The sequence below is a fragment of the Rhinoderma darwinii genome, chromosome 12 (genome assembly GCF_050947455.1).
Source record: "Rhinoderma darwinii isolate aRhiDar2 chromosome 12, aRhiDar2.hap1, whole genome shotgun sequence".
NCBI classification, from domain to species: domain Eukaryota; kingdom Metazoa; phylum Chordata; class Amphibia; order Anura; family Rhinodermatidae; genus Rhinoderma; species Rhinoderma darwinii.
In genome coordinates this window covers 81,795,422-81,822,751 of record NC_134698.1, presented here as the reverse complement: position 1 = coordinate 81,822,751, position 27,330 = coordinate 81,795,422, and the positions used below count along the sequence as shown (strand labels likewise).

General features: G+C 40.8%; 1 protein-coding gene across 1 annotated transcript in view; it reads right to left on the bottom strand.

Annotated features, from left to right (window-relative positions):
• Nucleotides 1–12,003: 12,003 nt before the first annotated feature.
• DICER1 (dicer 1, ribonuclease III) overlaps nucleotides 12,004–27,330 on the bottom strand; it is a 52,820-nt gene continuing 37,493 nt past the window's right edge. Inside the window, exons 25-28 of the mRNA XM_075844306.1 lie at nucleotides 17,808–18,076; nucleotides 15,722–15,884; nucleotides 15,096–15,171; nucleotides 12,004–14,593 (exon numbers count right to left, since the gene is read on the bottom strand). Of these exons, the coding sequence (XP_075700421.1) occupies nucleotides 14,428–14,593; nucleotides 15,096–15,171; nucleotides 15,722–15,884; nucleotides 17,808–18,076 (674 nt within the window). The 3' untranslated portion in view covers nucleotides 12,004–14,427. The remainder of the gene's footprint in view (nucleotides 14,594–15,095; nucleotides 15,172–15,721; nucleotides 15,885–17,807; nucleotides 18,077–27,330) is intronic.

Sequence of the window (27,330 nt, the reverse complement as noted above, 5' to 3'; positions counted from 1 at the left end):
GGGGGCGGAGCATGACACGGAAATACTCTCTATAAATCCCTGTGTCATGCATTGCCCCCATAAGGTCAGCACTAGACATGGCCATGTGGGCACTTGTGGGGGTTCCTAGGAACTGAAACTACTAGGACCTTGCAACGTCGTTCTTCAGCTGACTTCAGTGATTATAATTCTCTCTGCTGCCACTAGAGGGAGCTCACTGCATATGGATTTATTATACTGTTCAATGGCAGCTGTATAATTTCCTATGCGGTGAGCTCCCTCTAGTGGTGGCTTCAGGTAAATAGAATTTTATCACGTGTCTCTATGACTGAATGGAAGCAGGGAATTTGGAGCTTTGTATCAGAACATCAGCTCTGACACCTGTAAAGAATTCTGAACCTATTTAGATTAAATATAATTAAATTACAGGTAAATTTCCCTGCCCTAACCCCTCCCCCCCACCCCCCACTGACCTCTACATAGGAATGGGCAAATGCCTCACATCCCACTGACTCTAAGATGATTGGACTTTTCCTTAAAGGGTAAGTAAACTTTCAGAAAACTTCTGACATGTCATAGTGATATGTCAGAAGTTATGATCGGAGGGGGCACTGAGACCCTCACTGATCGCTAAAATGAAGCAGCAGAAGCGCTCGGGCGATCGCTGAGCCGTTTGGTTCCTCATCGGCTTTTCTCGGAAAGCTGAGGTAACGGTGTACGGAGTCAATAGAAAGTCTACGAGTCCGTACACCAACTGCCCGGCTTTTCAAGAAAAGCCAATTAGAAACTAAGCGGCTCAGCGATCGCCCGAGCGCTTCTGCTGCTTCATTTTAGCGATCGGTGGGGTCTCAGTGCTCGGACCCCCACCCATCAAAACTTCTGACGTATCACTATGACATGTCAGAAGTTTTCTGAAAGTTTAGTTACCCTTTAAATAGTGATTAACTTTGCAAAAACTTATCTTGTATTACCTTGAGTTATTGCATGTTTTATACTCCAGTCACACCGAAAGCTGCATAAAAAAATTCTGCTGGTTTCCTGCTACAAAGGGTAGAGCTAGATCTTTAGATCCCATGAAAACTAAGTCTATTAATGGTCAAGGAGGCAAGTGTCCCATTACCAGGACATTGAGAAGACGGTTTCTGTCTTGGAACTCTCATTTGGACTCGTGGAGGTGAATTTAGCAGAAACGTCATCAACAAAAATGTATCAGCCATCTGCTCATATATCTGCTTAATGTGTATCTGCAAAGTCCGCTCGAAGACCTGGCCTTCAGTGACCGTCCTGCGTTCCCTCTCCCTGTAACGTGGGGTTATGAATAATGAATGTTCTACAGTATCAGATGTTCAGCGCTGAACGGCGGCCAACGTGATAGGATGTGTGACCCCTACAAGGAACGTCTTGGCCGTGTAACGCTCAATCTTCTGGTTCATGTCTCCCCCGTCAGAACAAGGACATTTATTAGTCATGTGAAAGCCCAAAATCAAGAAGAATGTCCCCCGTTGTCTGTCTTCATCAAGGTGAAAGTGACGGAGAAGCGTTGACCCCGGCAGATGAGCCGCTGATACATTGTTTCTCATGAGAAGGTTATAAATTGTCCCCTCAAAGACTGAGACTAAATTCATGGATTTTACCAGTGAAATTTTTGAATTATTATCGTCGTCGATATTGTTTTTGTTTACAAATAGTTGGACGTCTGTTCACATCTGGAAATGATGGCGCTAAACAGAAAAGCGTATCCGTCTTCTTCCATCCAGGAGCCATTTTAGAAGCATTGTTTATTAGGACAGGTCCCTTTAATTGGTCATCTTCGAGATCGCCCAACAGATTCCCACCCAATAATCCCTTCCCTCTGCCCAGAGTGCTGGTCGGGCTTTGTTCACATCAGCGTTCAGAGCCTCCGTCAGGGTGTCGGACATTTTGGATGAATACCGCAGAGCTTTTTATGCAGTCAAAATTACGGAAACCCAGACATTAAAGTCAAAAGTGTCTGTTGGTGATCATTGGGATTCGCGGGTAAACGGAAGCCATGACGTCAGGGTGAGCGTAGCTTTAAGGGGGTCATGATCTGGCACAAACTGCAAGCAAATACCACGACTTCTCAGGTACTCAATGGGAATAAACGCGGCCATGGACGAAACGATAATCGGAATCTTTGCGACCGTAAGTAGCGATTGTGATGAATATTAATATTGAAATTGATTTGTTGTATGGCCATCCTCAGGTCAGATCGGGGGCAAATCTTTACGTCTATGGTCGGCTTTACTTAGACTCATTCAATGCCCCTCCTTCTTTAAATGAGTCTAATGGGTGGAGTAGCATCAACTCCGAGGACTTCTGATTGCCGGCAACCAGCGTATATCATTTTAAAACCCCAAATCAGCACTACAGGGCCTTATTACTAGCTGCAGTGCATCTTTTAGATAAGCTCTTAGGCGCCGCTTATCACTATCAGCAGAAACTCTCTCTTACCGCTGCTCCTGATGGGAGTTCTTCTTACCTGTCGCGACCTTCAGCAAAGGAAAAAACCTGTGACGTACAGTAAGGCTGGGTTCACACGTGGCGGAATTTCACTTAAATTCCGCTGCGGACACTCCGCAGCGTTAATCCGCAGCGGAGCCGTTTCTGCATTGACTTCCACTTCTATTTAGAAGTGTTCGTTTAGACGAGGCGTAACATTCCGCTGCGGAGCATAGGCTGCGGAGCGGAATTTGGTGTCCGCAGCATGCTCTGTCTGTTGCGGAGCAGTGGCGGACTCATGGCGGAATTTCTCCATTGACTTCAATGGAGATTCTAAGTTCCGCAATGAAGTCCGCAGCTGTCATGCACATGTCATGTGTGCTGCGGATGCGTCTTGCTTTTTTAACTTGACATTTCTTCATTCTGGCTGGACCTATGTATTTCTAGGTCTACAGCCAGACTGAGGAAGTCAATGGGGCTCCCGTAATGACGGGAGCGTTGCTAGGAGACGTCTGTAAATACTCACTGTCCAGGGTGCTGAAAGAGTTAAGCGATCGGCAGTAACTGTTTCTGCACCCTGGATAGTGACTACCGATCCCAATATACAGCAACCTGTAAAAAAATATAAGTTCATACTTACCGAGAACTCCCTGCGTCTGTCTCCAGTCCGGCCTCCCAGGATGACGTTTCAGTGTAAGTGACGGCTGCAGCCAATCACAGGCCAAGCACAGGCTGCAGCGGTCACATGGACTGGAGCGTCATCCAGGGAGGTCGGGCCGGATGCCGAAAGAGGGACGCGTCACCAAGACAACGGCCGGTAAGTATGAATTTCTTTGACTTTCACTAGGGAAAGTGCTGTCCCTTCTCTCTATCCTGCACTGAATAGGGAGAAGAGAAGCACTTTTCCCGCAGTCTGCAGCAGCCAGTCCGCATCAATTTACTGCACATTTTGTGCAGATCCGCTGCAGAATCTGCAACGCAGATTCTGTGCGGCATTGATACGGACAGTTGCGGAGGAAATCCGCCACGTGTGGTCATGTCCTAAGGGAGGGGAACGTGTGGAAGGTATTTATGGGGACTGTGGTACAGTGGGGGCAGGAGCATTGTGGCTAGCACGTAATACACACCTCAGCTGCTGCAGAACCTCATTTTGAAGAGAAGCAGTTCACGCTATTCATTCAATGATTGACATGAAGCTACCACTTCATCTTTAAAATGAGGTCCTGCAGCAGCTGAGGTTTTAGAAGGACTTCTATACATTTTTAAAGGGACACTCAAGGGTAAACTGATACTGTGCTATGCCAAGTGCAGGTCCTGAGGGGCGGAGCATGACACAAGAAATAACCGCCCCCCTCAGACCTGTTTTGGCCATTGTGGCTCTTTAAGAATATTAGAAGTGACCTTAAGGTTTCATGACCTGTAGAAAAGTACTCTACGCTTTTATATGGACGTCTAATATTCTTATCATTTACAGTGGGGTTAGGATTAACCATAAACCTGCCATCTGTACCACGATGTAGAAACGAGGCAGCCCCAGAGAATTAAATGACATATTGAGCTCTGCTACATCTCTGGGAACAGCAGGAAGACGGGAGATCATTGACATCCTTGCAGTCAACAAATAATACTAAGAAGGAGAAGACATTTCCCAAATCGTCTGAGCAGTCGAATGGCCATTAATTGTGGACTTTGCATCCGTGTTTCAGCCTCCGGGGGGGATGAGGGATCGTGATTTACCCGATATCATGGAAAACATGGACTTGTCCTACTATGACATGATCTATTACGTGATGAGTCCGCACCTCATGTGGCTCTGGAGATTATACGATGCGAGATTAGGAAACGCTGACTGAGGATCTGCCCAAGACTGGAAGGAAGCCGCCATGACATAAGGGAGGACGATGAGGGGGAGGCAGAGATGTGTCTCTGGTACAGGAGATGGTTGTGTTGGGGAAAAAACTGGGGCCCCCACTGTTTATCCTGACGCTTTAACCGTGCAACAACTGCGGCACATGCAAATATTACACATCTGTGTCTTACGGATCCATAATTTGGCGCCAATGGTCTTCTATAGGTCCCTACTCTATCGCCTTGTGCCTGCGTATGAATCCATAAGGAAAAAAATGTGGAATGCCATATTATGGGGGCACTCTCCCCTAATAGTATTGCCTCACGGAGGCTCCATGCTGTGACATTGAGTTCCTATAGTTCCTTAATATGGCTCCATACAGGTGCCTCTATACAGGGTCCATGGCTGTGCCAATGCCTTAAAGTGAATGTCAACCTTTTAGTTTTTCAACCTAAATAGGTCCATAATTCTGTTCTGTTTCATTTCCGAATATATCTTTATAACAGTTGGAGCTTCAATTTTCTGATACAGAGCTCCAGATCCTCTGCATAGACAAGTTACGTGACAAATTGTGTTAGCTTTCAGCCACCACTAGAGGGAGCTCACTGGGATCATAGAGTTCAATGTATAAACAGTTAGCTCCCCCTAGTGGCGACTGCAGGCAGCCAGAATTTTATTTTTGAACTCAATGTCTATGCAGGTTATTTGGAACTTATTTGGAAAGTTATATTAAAGAGTTAAATATTCATGAAAAGCAGAAGAGGGTGGTGTATGGGAACACGAACTCCCAGAACTCTTACATAATGAGACCAGGGAAGGGTTTGCTTTCCGTCTCCTGATCTCCGTCCTGCTCCAGACCGGTTTTAAAGGCCTCACTTGTGTCTGTTGAACTGCAGATCCGTCTTAAACAACCCAAAAAAAATCCCACAAAATCTTTTATTAAAACCACCTGCTCGGCATTGTTAGCGGACATTGATGCTGTCAAGTGACTGAGCCTCTTAAGCCAAAACAAGTCATTAAGTAGACGGTGAATTAGAGGTTTAGACATGGTCGATGGGAGCCCTCGATGATCAATGGGCATCTATCCTGATAAAATGAAGCTCCTTGGACGACCTCTTGCATCACTTGACCGAGCTTCATCCACTGAATCTAATTAAGACTGAGTAATCGCAGGCCCGGCTCTGCGCTGAAAGGACATCAGTAGGTATAACCATTAATAACCCTCCGCAGCACTGCGCATTGTTATTGTCAGCCTGCAATTTACTGTAATCCTAAGAAGAAGAAAAAAAAAAAATGTAAAAAAAAAATTTGCAAAAATTTTTTCAAAAACATTCTGCTTCATCTGATTAGAAATTCATACAAGCAGTTGAAAGAGAGAAAAACAAGGTCCGTTTGGGTGAAGAGGGCAAATTATGCGAGCGTGTACGCTGAGTGACAGACATTTTAGTACTAGCAAGGGACCGTATTTTAAAAGGTCACCGAAAACTTTTGGCTCGGGACCCCTGACAAACAATGAACTTTCCATATATTTATTTGCCCATTTCTTTGTTTTTACAGCAAGCATAATAAATGAGTTCAATGACGTTGTGGAGGCCTGCACATTGTCAACACAGGTTATAAGTCACTATTAAACCCCATCACATCAGCCCGAAACCTGGTCCAGGCAACGAGGCTGAAAGTTATTTGCATTCTTTATGTCATAAAAAATCATATCCTTTTACCTAAGACTTGTTTCTTTATTAAACGCAGCCACAGGAGTATTTAGCTCTGGCAAAAAATAAAAAAATAAAAAAATTTAAAATAAAAATAAGCTCCCATCAGATCCTGCGAGGGAAAAAAAAAAAAAAAAAAAGGTCCCAGTTGAACGTGTCTGGGCTTCAACTCAAGAAACACACATTACTTTAAATAAGATTAGCCTTTATATTTTGCTGCTTAAGTTAAAACTTCTCATGTCATTCTCTCATTTTATGTAAACTCCAACATAATTCTGCTCCAGAAGAGATTTCAAACAAATAGAAAAAAAAAAAAAATAATCAAAAACTCAATCAAACTTTTTCTTTGTCAAAATTTTTGAATCAACTTTAGAGCCGTTCTTATACACTAGAGACTGTTTTCCATCTTGTTGATAATTAGTTGCTCAGTCAATATCCTTAAAGGGGTTGTCTTTTTGGTTCAACGACAATAAGATGGTTACAGGGTATTCTTCCTGCGATCAGCTGTAATCTTTGTAAGTGTGCAGTTTCCCTGCAGCACTACCACAGGAGAAATGAAGCATTACATCGTATCCCTGGAAATCAATGTACTGTCTATATTGAAAGGTTATGTCACGTGAGACACTCTTTGTAGGCGCTCTCGCTTCTGGCCAATGGGAAACCCCCCAATCTATTAAAGAGGTATTCCCATCTCAGACTTTTATGGCATATCCATAGACTGGGACACCTAGCGATCACGAGATCAGGGGTCAGGAGCCCCACACGTTTCTCGCACTGCACGACCGCAGTGAGAACATTGAATGGAGTGGCAGTCGAGCCCGTACAGTGCAGCTTTCTTCAAAGTCTATGTGACTAAGGCGGAGTTCACACGTTGCAGATTTTACCCTTTGCAATGCATGACGTGTGAACACAGCCTAATGGAGAGAGCCAAATATAGCACCCAGCTATTTGTCAGCCTCATAGACTTTGAATGTAGCACAGCTAGGCGGAACGGGCAGAGGGGTACCTTAGGAGCCCCGTTCTAGTGATGGTGGGGGTCCCAGCAATCAGTGATTTATCACCTATTCCGTCATTATCCAGCTATATTAGAAAGTGTTAGTCGGCAGGGGCGCGTCCATGAAGTAAAGCGAAAACCAAATAGGACATGATAGACGGTCCAGAACGCCCCCTCCCAAACACCCCCCTCCCCCCCGTATTATAGGTTTATAACACCACTGATGTGAATATCAACCACGACTGAAGTTGCCCTTTAAAAGGGTTTTACATGAAGAATTGTCATGGGGAAGAACGTCCGGCAGAGTCGTCTCATCGTTAAATTTTAACTTCACTCCTTTTCAGGACATTTAAAGGAACACTCCAGGCATAACAGATACACTGTGCCCAGTCTGAGGGGGCGGTGCATGACACAGGGATTTGCTCTAGTATTCTGAATCCTTGTGGGGGCGGGGCATCACAAAAGGATTCAAAACACCAAAGAGAATCCGTGTGTCATGCTCCGCCCCCTCAGGCCCTGCACTAGACATTACCGCGCCACTTCTGACTGCAGCGTTCCTTTTATTGGGAATCAGCAGAAGGAAGGACTGGCTGGAGACACTGGGGGTGGACTACATGTAATAAGTGAGCGTCTCATAGCATCATTTATGTGGACAATGTAATTATTATTTTTTTTTATATATATACAAATGACTGATGACCTGTAAATGTAAAACTTCCATACAATGTAACAAAAAAAAAAATGTAAAAATTGGCCGCTGTAATTCAGTTGGGAACATTTTACACATTCAATGTTTTCCACGTTGCAGCAGTGACGTTTACAGGCGCAGGGGGTCCTGTTCACAGGCGCAGGGGGTCCCATTTACAGGCGCAGGGGGTCCCATTTACAGGGGTTAATTTACTTGTGCCTGAATTTTTGTTCAGCCAGAGCCAGAAGTCAAGGATTTAGACAGACAACTTTGCTTCAGACGATTTTATGTTGGACGAGGATCTTACAGAATTTAAAGGGGATTTATATCCAAAACTTAAAGGGGTTCTACGGGGACCAAAAATCATTATCCCTGCAGTATGTGATACTCTCGCTAATATACCGTCCGGTCTAGTTGCACAGTCTTCTTTAATGATGATACGACTCTTCATCAAGCTGTACTGTAATAATCCTAATCATTTTTGGTCCTCCGCACAACCCCTGTAAAGGGCCTGTCTAGGATTAGAAAAACATGGCTGCACGGACAGCCGCGGGCCGCATTTTCGTGCCGTGCACCCATACAAAGTATGAGAGCATGGACGGTAAAAAAAAAAAAGTAGGACATACTCTATAATTCCCGGCACGGACACCCATTCGTAGCGGTATGGAAAGGAGTCCACGGCCAATAGAACCGAGCGGGTCCGCAATTAGAGATTTTTTTACGGTCACGTGCATGGGACCTAAATTGGTAACTTGAAATACGCGTCCAGTAACCATGGTTTTTTCTTTTTCTGAGATTGTAATTGAAGTTATTCAGGACTCGGTCCCTTCTTGTTTTATTAGAGCAAATGTGAAGTCAATGTTTTCTTAAATAATCTTGTAATTTCCAACTGTCTTGTGTATACAGCTCTAATGCAGGTTTCCATGGTAGCAGACTACAAACAAACCCTGTGTGTAGTCTGATCCTGCAGTCATGTGTTACCCCATCTGCCCCTTCTAGCTAACCTACAGCAATAGCACAGGATAGTCTAATACACAGCGTCCGATGGAGCATGGTGCAATTTATATTGTGGACGCTTACCATAAATAAATATGATACTCCCCCATGTGAGGTCATTATTTTTTTTTTAAAAAAAGGAACTGGATCGCCAAAAATACAGCAGAATTCCTTTAACAAAAAAAAACCCCAAAAAACTACCGTATTTTTCAGACTATAAGACACTTTTTAGCAAGACTAAATCTTGCTAAAAGTCCCTGCGTCTTACAGTCGTCAGTTAAGGGGCCCGGCTGCGCCAGACCCCATGACCGTTTGCTTAACCCCGTGCCGGCACATCATGAAGGGAGGGGGGGGGTGATGTTTGGAGCCGTCTCACCCGCTGTGCCCGCTCCATACACTGCAGGTGTCAGTTGTGTTTTACAGCAGACACGCTGCTTTTACGTTCAGAAACAGCGACCGCGCTGTTCCTGGCCGTTTAACTAGTTAAATGCCATGGTCAACCGGGACGGCCCACACTGACAGCCCAACACAACGCGATCGGGGGGCGCCGATGGTTGTCGTGGCAGCCCGGGAGCCTAATAAAGGCCCCCAGGTCTGCCTTCTGTCTGCCTCTGGCAGGGCTTAGCAGAAGCCAGTAAGAATGACAATATACTGCAATACATTCGCATTGCATCAGCGATCTAACGATTGCTGGTTCAAGTCCCCTAGGGGAACAAATAAAATGTGTAAAAAACTTTACACACATTTTCAGGAGTGTACAAAAAAGTAAAAGTTAAAAAGACAAAAACCTTTACCCATTTTTCCCCAAGCACAATGTAAAAAAAATTAAAATTGGTATTGCTGTGTTAGTAAGAGTCCGAACTATTACAATAGACCATTACTTAACGGTGAACGGCATAAAAAACAAAAACATTTAAACCACCAGAATCTTTGTTTTTTGGTCCCCATTGCGCAAAATAAAAATTAATGAAATAAAAATAAACCCAAAAAAAAAAATCGTATGAACTAAAATATGGTGCCAATCAAAACTACAGCTCGCCCCGCAATAAATAAGCCCTCACGCTCAAATTGATGAAAAAATATAAAAAGTTATGGCTCCCAGAATTTGGTGAAACAGAACAAGTTTTGTTTTTTAACAAATAGTTTTTTTTGTGTAAAAGTAGTAAAAAACATAAAAGTTTTTCCTATATTTTGTTGTCTAAAACCTGGGTGCGTCTTATAGTCCGAAAACTCCGGTCAAGAATTTTTAAGTCTTCCTGTAATTCTTTTCAGATTATATCAAAATTAGAATATGGTGTGACATTTTTGAAAAAGAAAACCACATAAGTCGATCAAAAAAATAAAAAGCCGACAAAAAGTTTCAACAACCAGAACATAACTTTATTGGAGAAATATTCAGCTACAGTTATTACAAAAACTATTAAAAGTATTTGTGATCCATAAGGTGCAGACTGCAAATTCCTGCAGTTACGATTACAGTATGAAAGTCATTGAGACGGCTGCAGCGCGGGACACTGAATTTCACGTCCAGATTACAATTTCGCTCTTTTCAATCCCCCCCCCATACGCTATTTACAATAGGACTGCCTGCAAATTCTCATTCTCTTGCTCATAAACATTTCCCAAAAAAAGGGGTTACCGCTACAAAAGAGATGGGCGAGTGCACAGTTTGGCTATTTTAATTTTTTTTTTTTTTTAAATAAAAAAAAAAATTAAAAAATTGAAGCATTTTTATTAATTGAAAAATAATCAGAAATCCTGTCATATTTATTTTTTCTGCTCCGATTTGTCACAAACCGGAGGATGAAAATCTCAGGAAGGGACTGGTTCACTGTCAAAAAGGACAGTCGCCAATGGGTTAAATACGTAGCAACGAACGCAAATATAAATTTGTCAAACCGCAGCATTTAAAAGAGAGAACAAAAAAAAAAAAAACAAAAACAAAAAAAAAGGAATGTTACAGGGTTTGCACAATTTTTTTTTTTTTCTTCGTATACAGGATTGAAAAAAATAAATAAAATGATCACGACATTCAGAATTTAAAAACACAATAACCAGATGTTCCAGTGAATAAAAATATGGCACAAACCGGAGGGGGGGGGGGGCCTTGGGGGGGATGACGTAATGGACACGGTCGTTTGCTGTGCAAGAATATGACACGATGCAGGCATAAAAATGATCCTATTTTCTGATCAAAATGACAGCGAAATCCAAACCACATTATCCCCCCCCCCCCATGTTAAGCATAGAGTCATTCCGAAATGAGGTAAAGCACGGTACCAAGTGCAAGGCTTCTTTGTGCTACATAAAACAAAAACAGCAAAAACAAAAAAAAAAAAAGCTGTAACCCACATATATGCAGCATGGTTCGGTCTAGTCGAAATACAGTATAGTAAATCTAAGATGGTCAAAAATATACAGGTCACCAAAAAAATCTGCAGAATGCGGTGGGGTCATTGAATCATTCAGGGGTGCAATCAAATTAATTTTATTTTTTTGCACTGAAAAGATTTTAAAAAAAAATAATTATATATTATATGTATATCACATCCGTCCCCCTGAGAACACCAGAACTGCAATTGTTACACGTCTTCTATACAGGGGGGGGGGGCACAAAATGAGTCACAATGAGATTTGCGCTAACATTGAGGAATTCACAGAAACAAAAATAAAATGAAAAAAAAATTTAAAAAACAAAAACAAAAATGTTGAGATTATAAAAGGAATAAAGGGGGGAAAAGAAACGGACCGCACACAACGGGATTCTTGACACATTTGAGTAATAAAGAAATCCTATTAGGGTCTAGTCAAATATCGGTATCCTGTGGCGGTGCGTGCCGCGATTTTCCGCAACGTGTGAATAAATCCTTATGTAAATATTACTTTACAAATCGTATCCTTGTCAACTAAATGGACGGGCATTTTCTGCATAAATATCCGCATCGATCTTGTCTTTTTTTTTTTTATGCTCAAGAAATTTTTTCGATTTTCTTAGCATAATTTTAATGAATAATTTAGGTTTTTGTTTTTTTCTAATGTCTTAGGCTTTCTTCACACATGCACTTTTTTCGATTGTAATTATTTTTTTTCAGGGTGGGATTTTTAAAAAAAATTCCCTATAGGAGTAGCCAAACCAACCCGTTATTGCCTCTAAAAAAAAAAAAAAGCCACTAAGCCAAAAAAAGTTCTATATTTTACTATTAACTTTAAGCTAAAATCTGGCCGCAGGGTTTTTTTTGCCGACAAACGGCAGGAAAAACATCTTGTTTTTCCAAAAAATGCAGTGTGCCGCCCCCCCCCCCCCCATAGTGAAATCTGCCCCAGTTCTCAAGTTTCTATTTTTTTGTATTTTATATTAAAAAAAATATTCAGGATTGAATAACAAATTAAATTATTTTACGATTTTTGACCTCTAATTTTCTTCTATTAGGAGAACTCTGCAAATATATTTGTCTCCTCTCAGGGACCTTTTTCCTCTTTTCCTAACCCCCAAAAAAAATTCAAATGGCATGTTACATGTAAATGAATCTTCAATCTTGGCACTTCAGATAAAACCTTTCAAGAAATAAAAGTGTGAAGATATTTCATGTAAAAGACGGGATTAAAAAAAAAGTGTAAACTGAAAAAAAAAAAAAAACATACAACCATAGGGCAAGTAACCTTATGGTATTTTTATAGGTGGGTACTGGGCATGATAAAAAAATTAAAAAAAAATGTGAAGCACCGGAGAAAAAAAAATGTGAAAAACAGGAGAAAAAAAAATGTGAAAAACAGGAGAAAAAAAAATGTGAAAAACAGGAGAAAAAAATGTGAAAAACAGGAGAAAAAAAATGTGAAAAACAGGAGAAAAAAAAATGTGAAAAACAGGAGAATTTTTTTTTCCATTTTTTTTGAATTGTTGGTTCAGAGATATAAAAGGACTGGTGAATATCTGAATACGTACTACCATTGGCTGTCATCATATAGTTGTTCCCAAAATAATAGGTGAATCACACAAAATGTAGAAAAGAGGATACATTTTTTTGTTACTACAATTTCCCAATTTAAAAAAAAGAAATTCTAAATTGGACAATTGTGAAATGGCAGGGGGGGGGGGGCACGTCGGGATTAATAAAAACGACAGTAATCTAACATATAGGATATTTTTTTAGAACGTGTCAGCACATTAAAGCATGCTCAATTATAAAAAAACAAAAACAAAACAAACATCCTATGTTACAAAGTGAAGGGCAGCAGCGACTCCTCCGGTCATTACAGCTCACCCCTTATATGCAAAACCATTGATTTGTTTCGAGGCTTCAAGCATCAGTAGGAAAACAATTGCAGCAAACCTCTAATGATTGGACTGAAAGCACCCCATATAAGAAACACGTAAATGAAAGAGGTAATAGAGTTACAGTGCAAATAAAAATTACGCATTTCAAGCTTAATACATAAACATAGCACCGAGACCAAAATGAGAAAGCATGCAGGGGGGGGGGGGAATAGGATAAATGAGGTATTCAAGTGAAGACGGCCACGGAGACTAGAAATATAGGCAAAAAAGTAAAAATCCAACCCATAGGAAAGACGACGAAAACATCGGACATACCGCGCCCCCCCCCATCCCGTCCACACAAAAAGACAAAATTACTTAGATGAAATCACTGAACACCAGAGGGGTCACCGGAGACTCATTCAGGTCACAATTTTGTTTTTCCTGGAATATCCTAGAAAGTTTTGGTGGTAAATTTGATGGGTAAATACAACCTAAAAAAGAAGAAACTAAAAAAAAAATAAAAAAAGCAGAAACTGGGGCCCTCCACGAAGTCATCTGATATGTCTGCTTAAAAAAAAAAAAAAAGTTACATTGTGACGCCACAACGACCAACACGCCTCAATTTCAAGACGTCAAACGTTGGGAATTTCATCCAAGTGAATATTGTTCACTCGAGACGGATACAATTCTGTTACAAATAATTTCCGCCACCGTCTTACAAAAATGACTGCATGCATATTGAATCCAGAAATGAGTAGATCTATATGGATGAGCGCAACAAAGGTCTCCGTGTATAAAAAAAAAAAAAAAAGAAGTCGAATTATTTAGACATTTTATAGGGGATAATGATAAAAATAAAAAAAAGACCCCTCAGTTTAGTAACACTCATCCTTTCACTCGTTCCTTGACACCCGACGGTGTCCCTATAAGTGCAATGTAAATTGTAAGTGTTGCGGTTTTCTTGCACGACACTGGGTGAGGAAAAACTCGAAATTCTAAAAAAATCGGACAATCCCAAGCAATTTCGAAGAAAAAATAAAAATCAGCCCTCAAAATGTGAATAAAATACTCAACGTATGTGAATATATATCTATAGATTTCATTCACAGATACATAAACTTTTTCTTTGCCCCCTCAACATCCCAGAATCTTTGCCCCACAAAAAGTGGAAACATTCTACGACAAGATGGAGACCGGTTTCAAGACTTTCTAGACATCCTAGGTAAAGCACGCTCGTGATTGGACAACGTAGACGTCAGGGAAGGTGATCAGATGGGGTTTGCGCGCTAGATCTCTTCCCACAATGCACTGCAGGGAGCTTGCAAAGAGGCCCAGACTGGGGATCCTACAAGGTGTGTGATGTTTTTGAGTTCTGCGCTCCACACAAATATTATTCTCTCTGTAGTTGGTTCCTCCGGATGCCGTTCGCTCGTTGCCATAGGGTTACGTTTCTGGATGGGCATTCGCCATGGCAGCCGACGAAGGGACCACTCAGCTGCTCGCGACCTGAGGTTGATTGGCTTTGAGGCTTCGGAGGGCTCGTCTAGCAGCTGCCGATTTGGCAATCCTATAACTCCTGCCGACCCCTTTGAATTTGCCTTTTCCTACGACTTCCACGGTGACGCGAACCTTTCCGTCGTACGTCCTCTCGGCCGGGCTGAAAAAAAAAAAAAAGAATTTCAAATGCATTTTTAAACACGGTGGATAAAGCGAGACTGAAGGATATATTATTACATTCCTTAGCAAAATCTGAAGAAAGTGATGGGAGCAAAAAAAAAAAAAAAAAAATATAGAAAATAAACCATAAAAATATAAATAAATAATAAAAACTATAATAAATTAAAAAAAAAAAAATATAAAATATAAATTAAAATTAAAAAAAAATAATCTATAAATAGACCATATAATTACATTAAAAAAAATATATAAAATAAATAAAATAAATAAATTAGAAAAAAAAAATATACCATAGAAATACATTTTAAAAATTATTAAATATAAATTAAAAAAATAAATATAAAAAAAAATAAATATATATATAAATATACCATATAAATAATAAATTAAAAATAAATACACAAATAAATAGACAGTCAGTAGTAATCTTCTCCCTTCTATATACTGGAGTTACCTCTCGATCACGGGACGCACGCACTCACCTAAACTTGGCCGTCTCCGGCTCCATTTCCAACAATTCTCGCACAGGGGATCGGGGAACATTAGCCGAGAACTTTTCTGTAATAAAAAGATTCCTACTGGTTTACAAAAAACAAACTTTTTGCATTTGTCGCTTAATATATTGCAAATCTAAAAATGGCCGCACATTTCTTCCTTGTCGAGTTTTTCTAGACAAATTATTTCATTTCCCATAAAATCGCATTAAACGGAGCGGTCCAGTCTTATGTAATGTCCAAATATTGCAGAATGAAAATGTACGTAACTTTCTAATTTATTTGGTTTCCCACCATCTACCTGTTTGCTGTCTGTGAATCAAAACATATTTACATTTAGAGGCTGAAACCTGATCTAGTCCTGATACTGCCGATTGCGTTTGTTACAGTGTATCAGTGTAGGTAAGAGCTATCAGCTTACAGTCCAGGCTGGGATACATTATAGCAAACCCTCAGCTGTGAGAGCAGAATGACATTAGGAGGAGTTTTCAACCTGAATGTAAAAAATAATTTTTTAATTTACTGACAGCAAGAAGAGATATTGAAAATAGGGAGGAAATAGTATATATATTAGAAGGATGCAGAACTTATCATACATGTATAAAGGTATATACCTATTAATGGTCTCATCATCGGGTAATACACCTGCCATACGGTTTCAATTGACATCCCGCTGTCCATATAAATAGCTCCAGCAAGGGACTCAAATATGTCCCCCATGGCCTTCGGCACCTCAATGTCTTCTTCCTTCTCCTCATCCTCCTCTGATCTTCTCAACTAAAGGGGATAGGAATAAAAAGAAAAGTATTTGGGGGTTTTCATAAATTTGGTGCAACCTGAACTGTGATTGGAGGGAGGGGGAGCCCCAATAGCCGAATTCATGTATTCCCCTCTTTGGAGCTAGTACTGGTGTAATGTGGCGATACACGTGGTGCCATCCCGGTGTAATGTGGCGATACACGTGGTGCCATCCCGGTGTAATGTGGCGATACACGTGGTGCCATCCCGGTGTAATGTGGCGATACACGTGGTGCCATCCCGGTGTAATGTGGCGATACACGTGGTGCCATCCCGGTGTAATGTGGCGATACACGTGGTGCCATCCCGGTGTAATGTGGCGATACACGTGGTGCCATCCCGGTGTAATGTGGCGATACACGTGGTGCCATCCCGGTGTAATGTGGCGATACACGTGGTGCCATCCCGGTGTAATGTGGCGATACACGTGGTGCCATCCCGGTGTAATGTGGCGATACACGTGGTGCCATCCCGGTGTAATGTGGCGATACACGTGGTGCCATCCCGGTGTAATGTGGCGATACACGTGGTGCCATCCCGGTGTAATGTGGCGATACACGTGGTGCCATCCCGGTGTAGTGTGGCGATACACGTGGTGCCATCCCGGTGTAGTGTGGCGATACACGTGGTGCCATCCCGGTGTAGTGTGGCGATACACGTGGTGCCATCCCGGTGTAATGTGGCGATACACGTGGTGCCATCCCGGTGTAATGTGGCGATACACGTGGTGCCATCCCGGTGTAATGTGGCGATACACGTGGTGCCATCCCGGTGTAATGTGGCGATACACGTGGTGCCATCCCGGTGTAATGTGGTGCCATCCCGGTGTTATGTGGCGATACACGTGGTGCCATCCCGGTGTAATGTGGCGATACACGTGGTGCCATCCCGGTGTAATGTGGCGATACACGTGGTGCCATCCCGGTGTAATGTGGCGATACACGTGGTGCCATCCCGGTGTAATGTGGCGATACACGTGGTGCCATCCCGGTGTAATGTGGCGATACACGTGGTGCCATCCCGGTGTAATGTGGCGATACACGTGGTGCCATCCCGGTGTAATGTGGCGATACACGTGGTGCCATCCCGGTGTAATGTGGCGATACACGTGGTGCCATCCCGGTGTAATGTGGCGATACACGTGGTGCTATCCCGGTGTAATGTGGCGATACACGTGGTGCTATCCCGGTGTAATGTGGCGATACACGTGGTGCTATCCCGGTGTAATGTGATATGACACCAGTATTTTACCATGTGTATTATAATATTACATCAAGACAGCATAGTGTGTATTATGATGATGCACATGGTGCTAGTACTGGTGTAATGTGATGATACACTTGGTGGTTGTACTGGTGTGATGTGAGGATACATACGGTGCAAGTACGAATGTAACGTGATGATACATACGGTGCTTGTACTGGTGTAATGTGATGATACATACGGTACTAGTATTGCTGTGACGGGAGGATACACATGGTGCTTGTACTGGTGTAATCTGGTGATATACATGGTGCTACACTGGTGTTAGTACTGGTTTGACAAGATGATACATATGGTGCTATGCTGGTGTAATATTATATACATGGTGATATACTGGTGTGACGTAATACATATGGTGCTATACTGGTGTAATGTTATATACTTGGTGCTATACTGGTGTAATGTGGTGATACACATGGTGCAGGAAACTGGTGCGTACATTAATATGGTGTTTTTTTTATTTTTATGTTTCGAAACCATTTTTTACCTTCCGACAGATGGATACACCCCATTGGCGCTCACTTATAGAAAGAAAACGAGGGGAAGGGTGGCAGTGATGGACTATAAAAAATGAATAGAACTACAGTAGTTATATAGTCATCTACCCCCCCCCAGAAGGCAGATGGATTGTTCCAATACCTCAGAGTCCATCCCCTGCATCTCGTTCTTCTCCAGCTGAAACTGCACAAAGTCGTCAATGACGTGGAATAGTTCCGGAGAGACGGCCTTGAAATACTTGTGGTAGTCGTACTTCACAGCCAGCGATGCAAATATGGTGTTGTTAACTAGGGCCGAGCGCAGGTCAGTGAGAACTCCCGGGGAGTGCTGGCGGGGGTCTTCATAAAGGTGCTTAGTAATGAGGTAGTCCAAAATTGCATCTCCGAGGAATTCTAAGCGCTGGTAGCAGTCTAAAGGACGGAAAAAAACAAAAACAGCTCATTTACAACGGAAGACCACCAGAGGAATCCATTATAAGTTCTGCCTGACATTGGGGTCTTTATAACAGAAAATACATATCAGGGGTTTTATCATAAGCTCATTGTGGACCCTTTTCGAACATTTGCAAGAGCTGCCAAAGAGTGGGGGGAGGGAAATGACAACTGCCCCAGGCTCATTCACACTGTAGGCCTGACAAACACAGCTGAAAATCTATAGTACGTCAACTACAATAATACTGCCTCCTAGCAAAAAAAAAAAAAAAAAAGTGGCTTCTTTTTTGAGTACTTACCATAAATTACTTTTCTCTACCAGTTTATTTGGAGACACAGACCGTGGGTATATGCTAAAAATTTTTTTTTTAAAAAAATGCCCCACCCCCATACAAGAGACACCCACCTACAGACAGAAATCAGAACCAGATTGGAGAATCCCTGACAACCAGAGAACCTCGAACTAACAAATGGGTAGGGGCCGTGTCCACCAACGAGCAGGTTTTTATGGCGAGTACTCAAAAAATCCACTTTTCTAGTTCATTACATTGGGGGACACAGACCACGGAACACCCTAATTAGGTCCCCAAGGGTGAAAACAGAAGGACGTCATCTACTCCACAGACGCCTACAATATCTGGAATCCAAACAAAGTGTGCAAAGAAGACCACGTAGATGCCTTGCACACCTGAAGAACAGAAGCCTGATGGGGCACAGCCCAGGAAGCCCCAATCACCCTTGTAGAGTCGTAATCCCGAAGGGGGGGGGGGGGTCCCTGCCCTTGACCCGGTAAGCCTCAAGAACAGCCAACAAAATCCATTGGGCGATTGTAGCCGCACCGGCCACCAACCCCTTCTGTGGACGACAAACCAGGAATCTGACCTTCGGAAAGAAGAAGGGAGGGAGATGTAAATCCACAAGGCATGGACAACATCCAAGAGAACGCTCCCTCGGGTAAAACGTCAGCAGTACGATGTCCTCACTCAGGTGAAAAGCCGTACGGAGTAACATGTTATACAGGACAGCCGCCAGCTCAGAGACGCTCGGGATGGAAGCCACAGCTACCAGGAAAACCACCTTCCGCGAGAGAAGACAGAGCGATCTGATGGAGCTGATTGTAAAGCCTTCAGGACTAACGTGAGGTCCTATGATGGAGTTGAGAACCGATCAGGCACGGTGAACGACCCCTTGCAGGAAAGTGCGAAGATCAGATTTAGATGCCGGCGGACCATTAAACAGGACGGGATGGACACCTTTCCCTTAAAGGAACTAAGGGCGAGACCCAGATCTAGACCTCCTTGGAGTAAAGAAAGGACTCTGGACAAGGGAAAATCGTAATGGAGGAAGATTACCTTTCTCGCACCAACGTAAGAAGATCTTCCAGGTGCGGTGATAAATGTGGGCCAAAGCAGGCTTCCCATCCTAGAGCATAGTAACCAGCTCCAATAAACTTTGTGTCCTCAAAACAGCGGATTTAACAGGCACGCCATTAAACGTAGCACCCTTAAATTCTGGTGGAAGAGAGGCCCCTGAGAGCAGTTCATAACGGAGAGGCAAGGGCCATGGAGCGTCGCCCTGCATAGCCACCACGTCGGGTTACCAGCAGCGATGAGATCAACCCAGTGCCACCTGGATGGTTGGAACTCCTTTTGTCTTGATCCGGCAGAGATGCCTGGGAAGAAGAAGCAGGAGAGGGAACAGGTACATGAGACACAAGAACCCCATGGGACCACTAAGGTGTCGACTTTGTAGGCCTCGGGATCCCGAGCTTGTGAGAAAAAATAGGGAACTCTGCGATGGAATCTGGATGTCATCAAGTCCACGTCCAGCTTGCCCGATCTGGAGTAAATCTGGTGGAAAACCTCCTGATGGAGAGACCACTCCCCTGTGTTGACCCCTGGGATGTGCACCACCGAGAGAGCGGGAACCTAATGCTCTGACCAAGTTAGAATCCATGCAGGATCGTTCATTACTGCTGTGCTTCAAATCCCATCCTGGTGATTCAGCTAAGCCAACGCTAACCGTGTCAGTTTCCGGAAAAGAGCGACGTCCAATTCAGCAGGTAAAGGAAAATCGCCCTCATCTCCAGAAGGTTGATGGAGAGAGAGGATCTCTGCTTGTACCGCAGACCGTGTGTCATGAGGTTCTGGAACGTTCCTCCCCAGCCTGGGTGACTTGTATCTGTGGAAAGTACATACCATTGCAGAGGAAGGAGCGTCAGCACTCAGAAGTGAGCTGACGGGGATGAGAGCCACTAAAGAAGGGTCCATCAAATAGACAAAGGAGAGCAGTTTCACCGGGAGGCGTATGGAACTGTACAAAGGAAATGCCTACCATGGCCACCAGGGTGCAGAGAACTTTCATACAGCGGCAGAGAGGTGGGTGAGCTCCGTGGTCTCAAAACAAGACTACCTCTCTTGTTGAAGAAACACAATCGCCAACCGAGTGTCGAAGGTCACGTTTACGGAATTAATGTCTGGGAAGGGAACAAAAAAAGACTTTGAGCTGTTGTTGTTCCAACTAAATCAGGTTGATCTATTCAGGGCGATCCGGAGAGCAGCCATGTTGTCCTCCTTGATAGAAGACTTGATCAGAATGCCGTCCAGGTAGGGCGTCAGTGAAACCCCCCTGGCCCAAAAGAGTGCCATCACCCACAGAGGATTTTGGTAAAGACCCGCAGAGATTTCGCCAGGCCGAATAGGAGCGCCACAAACTGGTTGCGGTGAGAGGTAACCGCTAGTGGGATTGGCAAATGGGGAAATGGAGGCACGCGTCCTTGATGTCCACAGAGCAAAGAAATTCCCCCTGGTCAATGGAATTTTGAGGTCCAGGATTAGGCGAACTGACACGTTCTTTTTTTGGTCTGAGAAAGAAGGTGGAGTCAACCCCCGAAATCTCTGATCTGGACGTAAGGTGATTATGACCCCTTGAAGTGACCGAGAATGGAGTGCCTGCAAAAAGACGTCGCCATGGAAGACGGAAGGAACAGAGGACTGAAGAAACGCTCGGTAGAAAGTCTGGTAAACTCGATCTTGTAACTGAGGATACTACTTTCTCAACCAAGGCGTCCGAGATGTGGGAGAGCCTGAAGTCCTTGAAGCGCAGAAGCCTGCCCCCACCCGAACCGCGGAGGTGCACCTTCAGGCAGAGCCAGTTTGGCCCGCCCCAGTCTTGGTGGTCTGAGGACGCCAGGAAGGATGGGGATTGAAGGAAGGCTTGTTCTTAGAGTTCTGGTGGGTTGGCGGTCTTGAGAACAAAGGACTAGTGAACTGGTAAGAAAGGACTGGTGAACCTAAAAAAAGGCTGAAATCAAGGACCGGATTTTTCGGAATAATCGGCATATCTGACCTTGTTCTGGGGTAGGTGAGAGCTCTTTCCATCTGTTGCTTCAGAGATAATCTCGTCAAGACAAGTCATGAAAATACGGGAGTCAGTAAAGGGAATAGCAGTTAAGGATCTTTTGGATTCGGTGTCTGTGGACCAGAAGTTCAGCCAAGCTGTTCTGCGGATGGCAATGATGGAAGCCGAGGCACGTACCGCAAGGCGTCCAGCATCAAGAGAGGCTTTGCACTTTGTCGCATTAGAAAGTTGGTGTGAGAGATCCACCAATTCTTCCTTAGGAGCTCCTGAGAGAATACCGCGTTGCCGGGCACATTCAGCGGGAGCCCTGCTGACCCAAGACAGAAAAAAAATTGGAGCTATCCGGAGGCAGAAGCCTCAGCAAGACGAGGAAAAAAAACTCAACACGCCGGACCAGCAAGTCGTGTAAATGCTGCTGCATCTGTCGTAGGTATGATAGTAAAGAGGAGAGAAGGACACAAGATAGGTACGATAGAAGTCCTTGTCACGCGGGAGACTAAGAAGGGCCGGTGGCGATATAGACCATTTTAAAGAGACGTCTTCAGGAAAGGAATACAGAACATCCATCCAGCAATGGTCGGGGTGTTTCCACTCGTTGAACTCTGAGTGAGTGGGAAAATCTTTGTGACCGCTTAGGTCATCGTAAGGAGCGTCAGGTGAGGGGAAAAACTAGTGGGGAGCAGAGGATAAGGGGTGCATCTTGCGCTCGTCCCCTTAGGCAGGGAAACAATGACACAGTGGAGTGGACCTTGGAGGGAAAAGAAGGGGGGACAGGGTCACCAGTTTCCCACCTAAAGAGAGCTCTTATTTTTTTCATCTTCTAACATTAAAAAAAAACAAAAAAAATCCTGCGGAACCAGCAGGACCATCTACAGACACAAAGCATAACTGAGCGTCAAGCCGCCTAGCAGCAATAGCAAATACCCATGGTCTGTGACCCCCAATGTAATGCTCGAGAAATATTATGTTCTTGTATATAAGGGGCAGTATTATAGTAGTTATATTCTTGTATATAGGGGCAGTATTATAGTAGTTATATTCTTGTATATAGGAGCAGTATTATAGTAGTTATATTCTTGTATATAGGAGCAGTATTATAGTAGTTATATTCTTGTATATAGGGGGCAGTATTATAGTAGTTATATTCTTGTATATAGGAGCAGTATTATAGTAGTTATATTCTTGTATATAGGGGGCAGTATTATAGTAGTTATATTCTTGTATATAGGAGCAGTATTATAGTAGTTATATTCTTGTATATAGGAGCAGTATTATAGTAGTTATATTCTTGTATATAGGGGGCAGTATTATAGTAGTTATATTCTTGTATATAGGGGGCAGTATTATAGTAGTTATATTCTTGTATATAGGGGGCAGTATTATAGTAGTTATATTCTTGTATATAGGGGGCAGTATTATAGTAGTTATATTCTTGTATATAGGGGGCAGTATTATAGTAGTTATATTCTTGTATATAGGGAGCAGTATTATAGTAGTTATATTCTTGTATATAGGGGGCAGTATTATAGTAGTTATATTCTTGTATAAAGGGGCAGTATTATAGTAGTTATATTCTTGTATATAGGGAGCAGTATTCTAGTAGTTATATTCTTGTATATAGGGGGCAGTATTATAGTAGTTATATTCTTGTATATAGGGGGCAGTATTATAGTAGTTATATTCTTGTATATAGGGGGCAGTATTATAGTAGTTATATTCTTGTATATAGGGAGCAGTATTATAGTAGTTATATTCTTGTATATAGGGGGCAGTATTATAGTAGTTATATTCCTGTATATAGGGAGCAGTATTATAGTAGTTATATTCTTGTATATAGGAGCAGTATTATAGTAGTTATATTCTTGTATATAGGGACAGTATTATAGTAGTTATATTCTTGTATATAGAGGGCAGCATTATAGTAGTTATATTCTTGTATATAGGGGGCAGCATTATAGTAGTTATATTCTTGTATATAGGGAGCAGTATTATAGTAGTTATATTCTTGTATATAGGGGCAGTATTATAGTAGTTATAATCTTGTATATAGGGGCAGTATTATAGTAGTTATAATCTTGTATATAGAGGCAGTATTATAGTAGTTATATTCTTGTATATAGGGGGCAGTATTATAGTAGTTATATTCCTGTATATAGGGAGCAGTATTATAGTTGTTATATTCTTGTATATAGGAGCAGTATTATAGTAGTTATATTCTTGTATATAGGGACAGTATTATAGTAGTGATATTCTTGTATATAGGGGGCAGTATTATAGTAGTTATATTCCTGTATATAGGGAGCAGTATTATAGTAGTTATATTCTTGTATATAGGGGCAGTATTATAGTAGTTATATTCTTGTATATAGGGGGCAGCATTATAGTAGTTATATTCTTGTATATAGGGAGCAGTATTATAGTAGTTATATTCTTGTATATAGGGGCAGTATTATAGTAGTTATAATCTTGTATATAGGGGCAGTATTATAGTAGTTATAATCTTGTATATAGAGGCAGTATTATAGTAGTTATATTCTTGTATATAGGGGGCAGTGTTATAGTAGTTATATTCTTGTATATAGGAGCAGTATTATAGTAGTTATATTCTTGTATATAGGAGCAGTATTATAGTAGTTCTATATACAAGACTATAACTACTCTAATACTGCCCCCTATATACAAGAATATAACTACTATAATACAGCTCCTATATACAAGACTAGAACTACTATAATACTGCCCCTATATACAAGAATATAACTACTATAATACTGCTCCTATATACAAGAATATAACTACTATAATACTGCTCCCCTATATACAAGAATATAACTGCTATAATACTGCTCCTATATACAAGAATATAACTGCTATAATACTGCTCCCTATATACAAGAATATAACTGCTATAATACTGCTCCCTATATACAAGAATATAACTACTATAATACTGTCCCTATATACAAGACTATAACTACTCTAATACTGCCCCCTATATACAAGAATATAACTACTATAATACTGCCTCCTATATACAAGAATATAACTACTATAATACTGCTCCTATATACAAGAATATAACTACTATAATACTGCCCCTATATACAAGAATATAACTACTATAATACTGCTCCCTATATACAAGAATATAACTACTATAATACTGCTCCTATATACAAGAATATAACTACTATAATACTGCCCCTATATACAAGAATATAACTACTATAATACTGCTCCCTATATACAAGAATATAACTACTATAATACTGCTTCTATATATACGAATATAACTACTATAATACTGCCTCCTATATACAAGAATATGAGGCAGTATTATAGTAGTTATATTCTTGTATATAGGAGCTGTATTATAGTAGTTATATTCTTGTATATAGGGAGCAGTATTATAGTAGTTATATTCTTGTATATAGGGGCAGTATTATAGTAGTTATATTCTTGTATATAGGAGCAGTATTATAGTAGTTATATTCTTGTATATAGGAGGCAGTATTATAGTAGTTATATTCTTGTATATAGGGGGCAGTATTAGAGTAGTTATAGTCTTGTATATAGGGACAGTATTATAGTAGTTATATTCTTGTATATAGGGAGCAGTATTATAGCAGTTATATTCTTGTATATAGGGAGCAGTATTATAGCAGTTATATTCTTGTATATAGGAGCAGTATTATAGCAGTTATATTCTTGTATATAGGGGAGCAGTATTATAGTAGTTATATTCTTGTATATAGGAGCAGTATTATAGTAGTTATATTCTTGTATATAGGGGCAGTATTATAGTAGTTCTAGTCTTGTATATAGGAGCTGTATTATAGTAGTTATATTCTTGTATATAGGGGGCAGTATTAGAGTAGTTATAGTCTTGTATATAGGGACAGTATTATAGTAGTTATATTCTTGTATATAGGAGCAGTATTATAGCAGTTATATTCTTGTATATAGGAGCAGTATTATAGCAGTTATATTCTTGTATATAGGGGGCAGTATTATAGTAGTTATATTCTTTATATAGGAGCAGTATTATAGTAGTTATATTCTTGTATATAGGAGCAGTATTATAGTAGTTATATTCTTGTATATAGGAGCAGTATTATAGCAGTTATATTCTTGTATATAGGAGCAGTATTATAGCAGTTATATTCTTGTATATAGGGGCAGTATTATAGTAGTTATATTCTTGTATATAGGGAGCAGTATTATAGCAGTTATATTCTTGTATATAGGGAGCAGTATTATAGCAGTTATATTCTTGTATATAGGAGCAGTATTATAGCAGTTAAATTCTTGTATATAGGGGAGCAGTATTATAGTAGTTATATTCTTGTATATAGGGGGCAGTATTAGAGTAGTTATATTCTTGTATATAGGGAGCAGTATTATAGCAGTTATATTCTTGTATATAGGAGCAGTATTATAGTAGTTATATTCTTGTATATAGGGGAGCAGTATTATAGTAGTTATATTCTTGTATATAGGAGCAGTATTATAGTAGTTATATTCTTGTATATAGGGGCAGTATTATAGTAGTTCTAGTCTTGTATATAGGAGCTGTATTATAGTAGTTATATTCTTGTATATAGGGGGCAGTATTATAGTAGTTATATTCTTGTATATAGGAGGCAGTATTATAGTAGTTATATTCTTGTATATAGGGGGCAGTATTAGAGTAGTTATAGTCTTGTATATAGGGACAGTATTATAGTAGTTATATTCTTGTATATAGGAGCAGTATTATAGCAGTTATATTCTTGTATATAGGGGCAGTATTATAGTAGTTATATTCTTGTATATAGGAGCAGTATTATAGTAGTTATATTCTTGTATATAGGAGCAGTATTATAGCAGTTATATTCTTGTATATAGGGGGCAGTATTATAGTAGTTATATTCTTGTATATAGGAGCAGTATTATAGTAGTTATAGTCTTGTATATAGGGACAGTATTATAGTAGTTATATTCTTGTATATAGGAGCAGTATTATAGCAGTTATATTCTTGTATATAGGAGCAGTATTATAGCAGTTATATTCTTGTATATAGGGGGCAGTATTATAGCAGTTATATTCTTGTATATAGGAGCAGTATTATAGTAGTTATATTCTTGTATATAGGAGCAGTATTATAGTAGTTATATGCTTGTATATAGGAGCAGTATTATAGTAGTTATATTCTTGTATATAGGGGCAGTATTATAGTAGTTATATTCTTGTATATAGGAGCAGTATTATAGTAGTTATATTCTTGTATATAGGAGCAGTATTATAGTAGTTATATTCTTGTATATAGGAGCAGTATTATAGTAGTTATATTCTTGTATATAGGGGCAGTATTATAGTAGTTATATTCTTATATATAGGAGCAGTATTATAGTAGTTATATTCTTGTATATAGGAGCAGTATTATAGTAGTTATATTCTTGTATATAGGAGCAGTATTATAGTAGTTATATTCTTGTATATAGGGGCAGTATTATAGTAGTTATATTCTTGTATATAGGGGCAGTATTATAGTAGTTATATTCTTGTATATAGGAGGCAGTATTATAGTAGTTATATTCTTGTATATAGGAGGCAGTATTATAGTAGTTATATTCTTGTATATAGGAGGCAGTATTATAGTAGTTATATTCTTGTATATAGGAGCAGTATTATAGTAGTTCTATTCTTATATATAGGAGAAGTATTATAGTAGTTATATTCTTGTATATAGGAGCAGTATTATAGTAGTTATATTCTTGTATATAGGAGCAGTATTATAGTAGTTATATTCTTGTATATAGGGGCAGTATTATAGTAGTTCTAGTCTTGTATATAGGGGGCAGTATTATAGTAGTTATATTCTTGTATATAG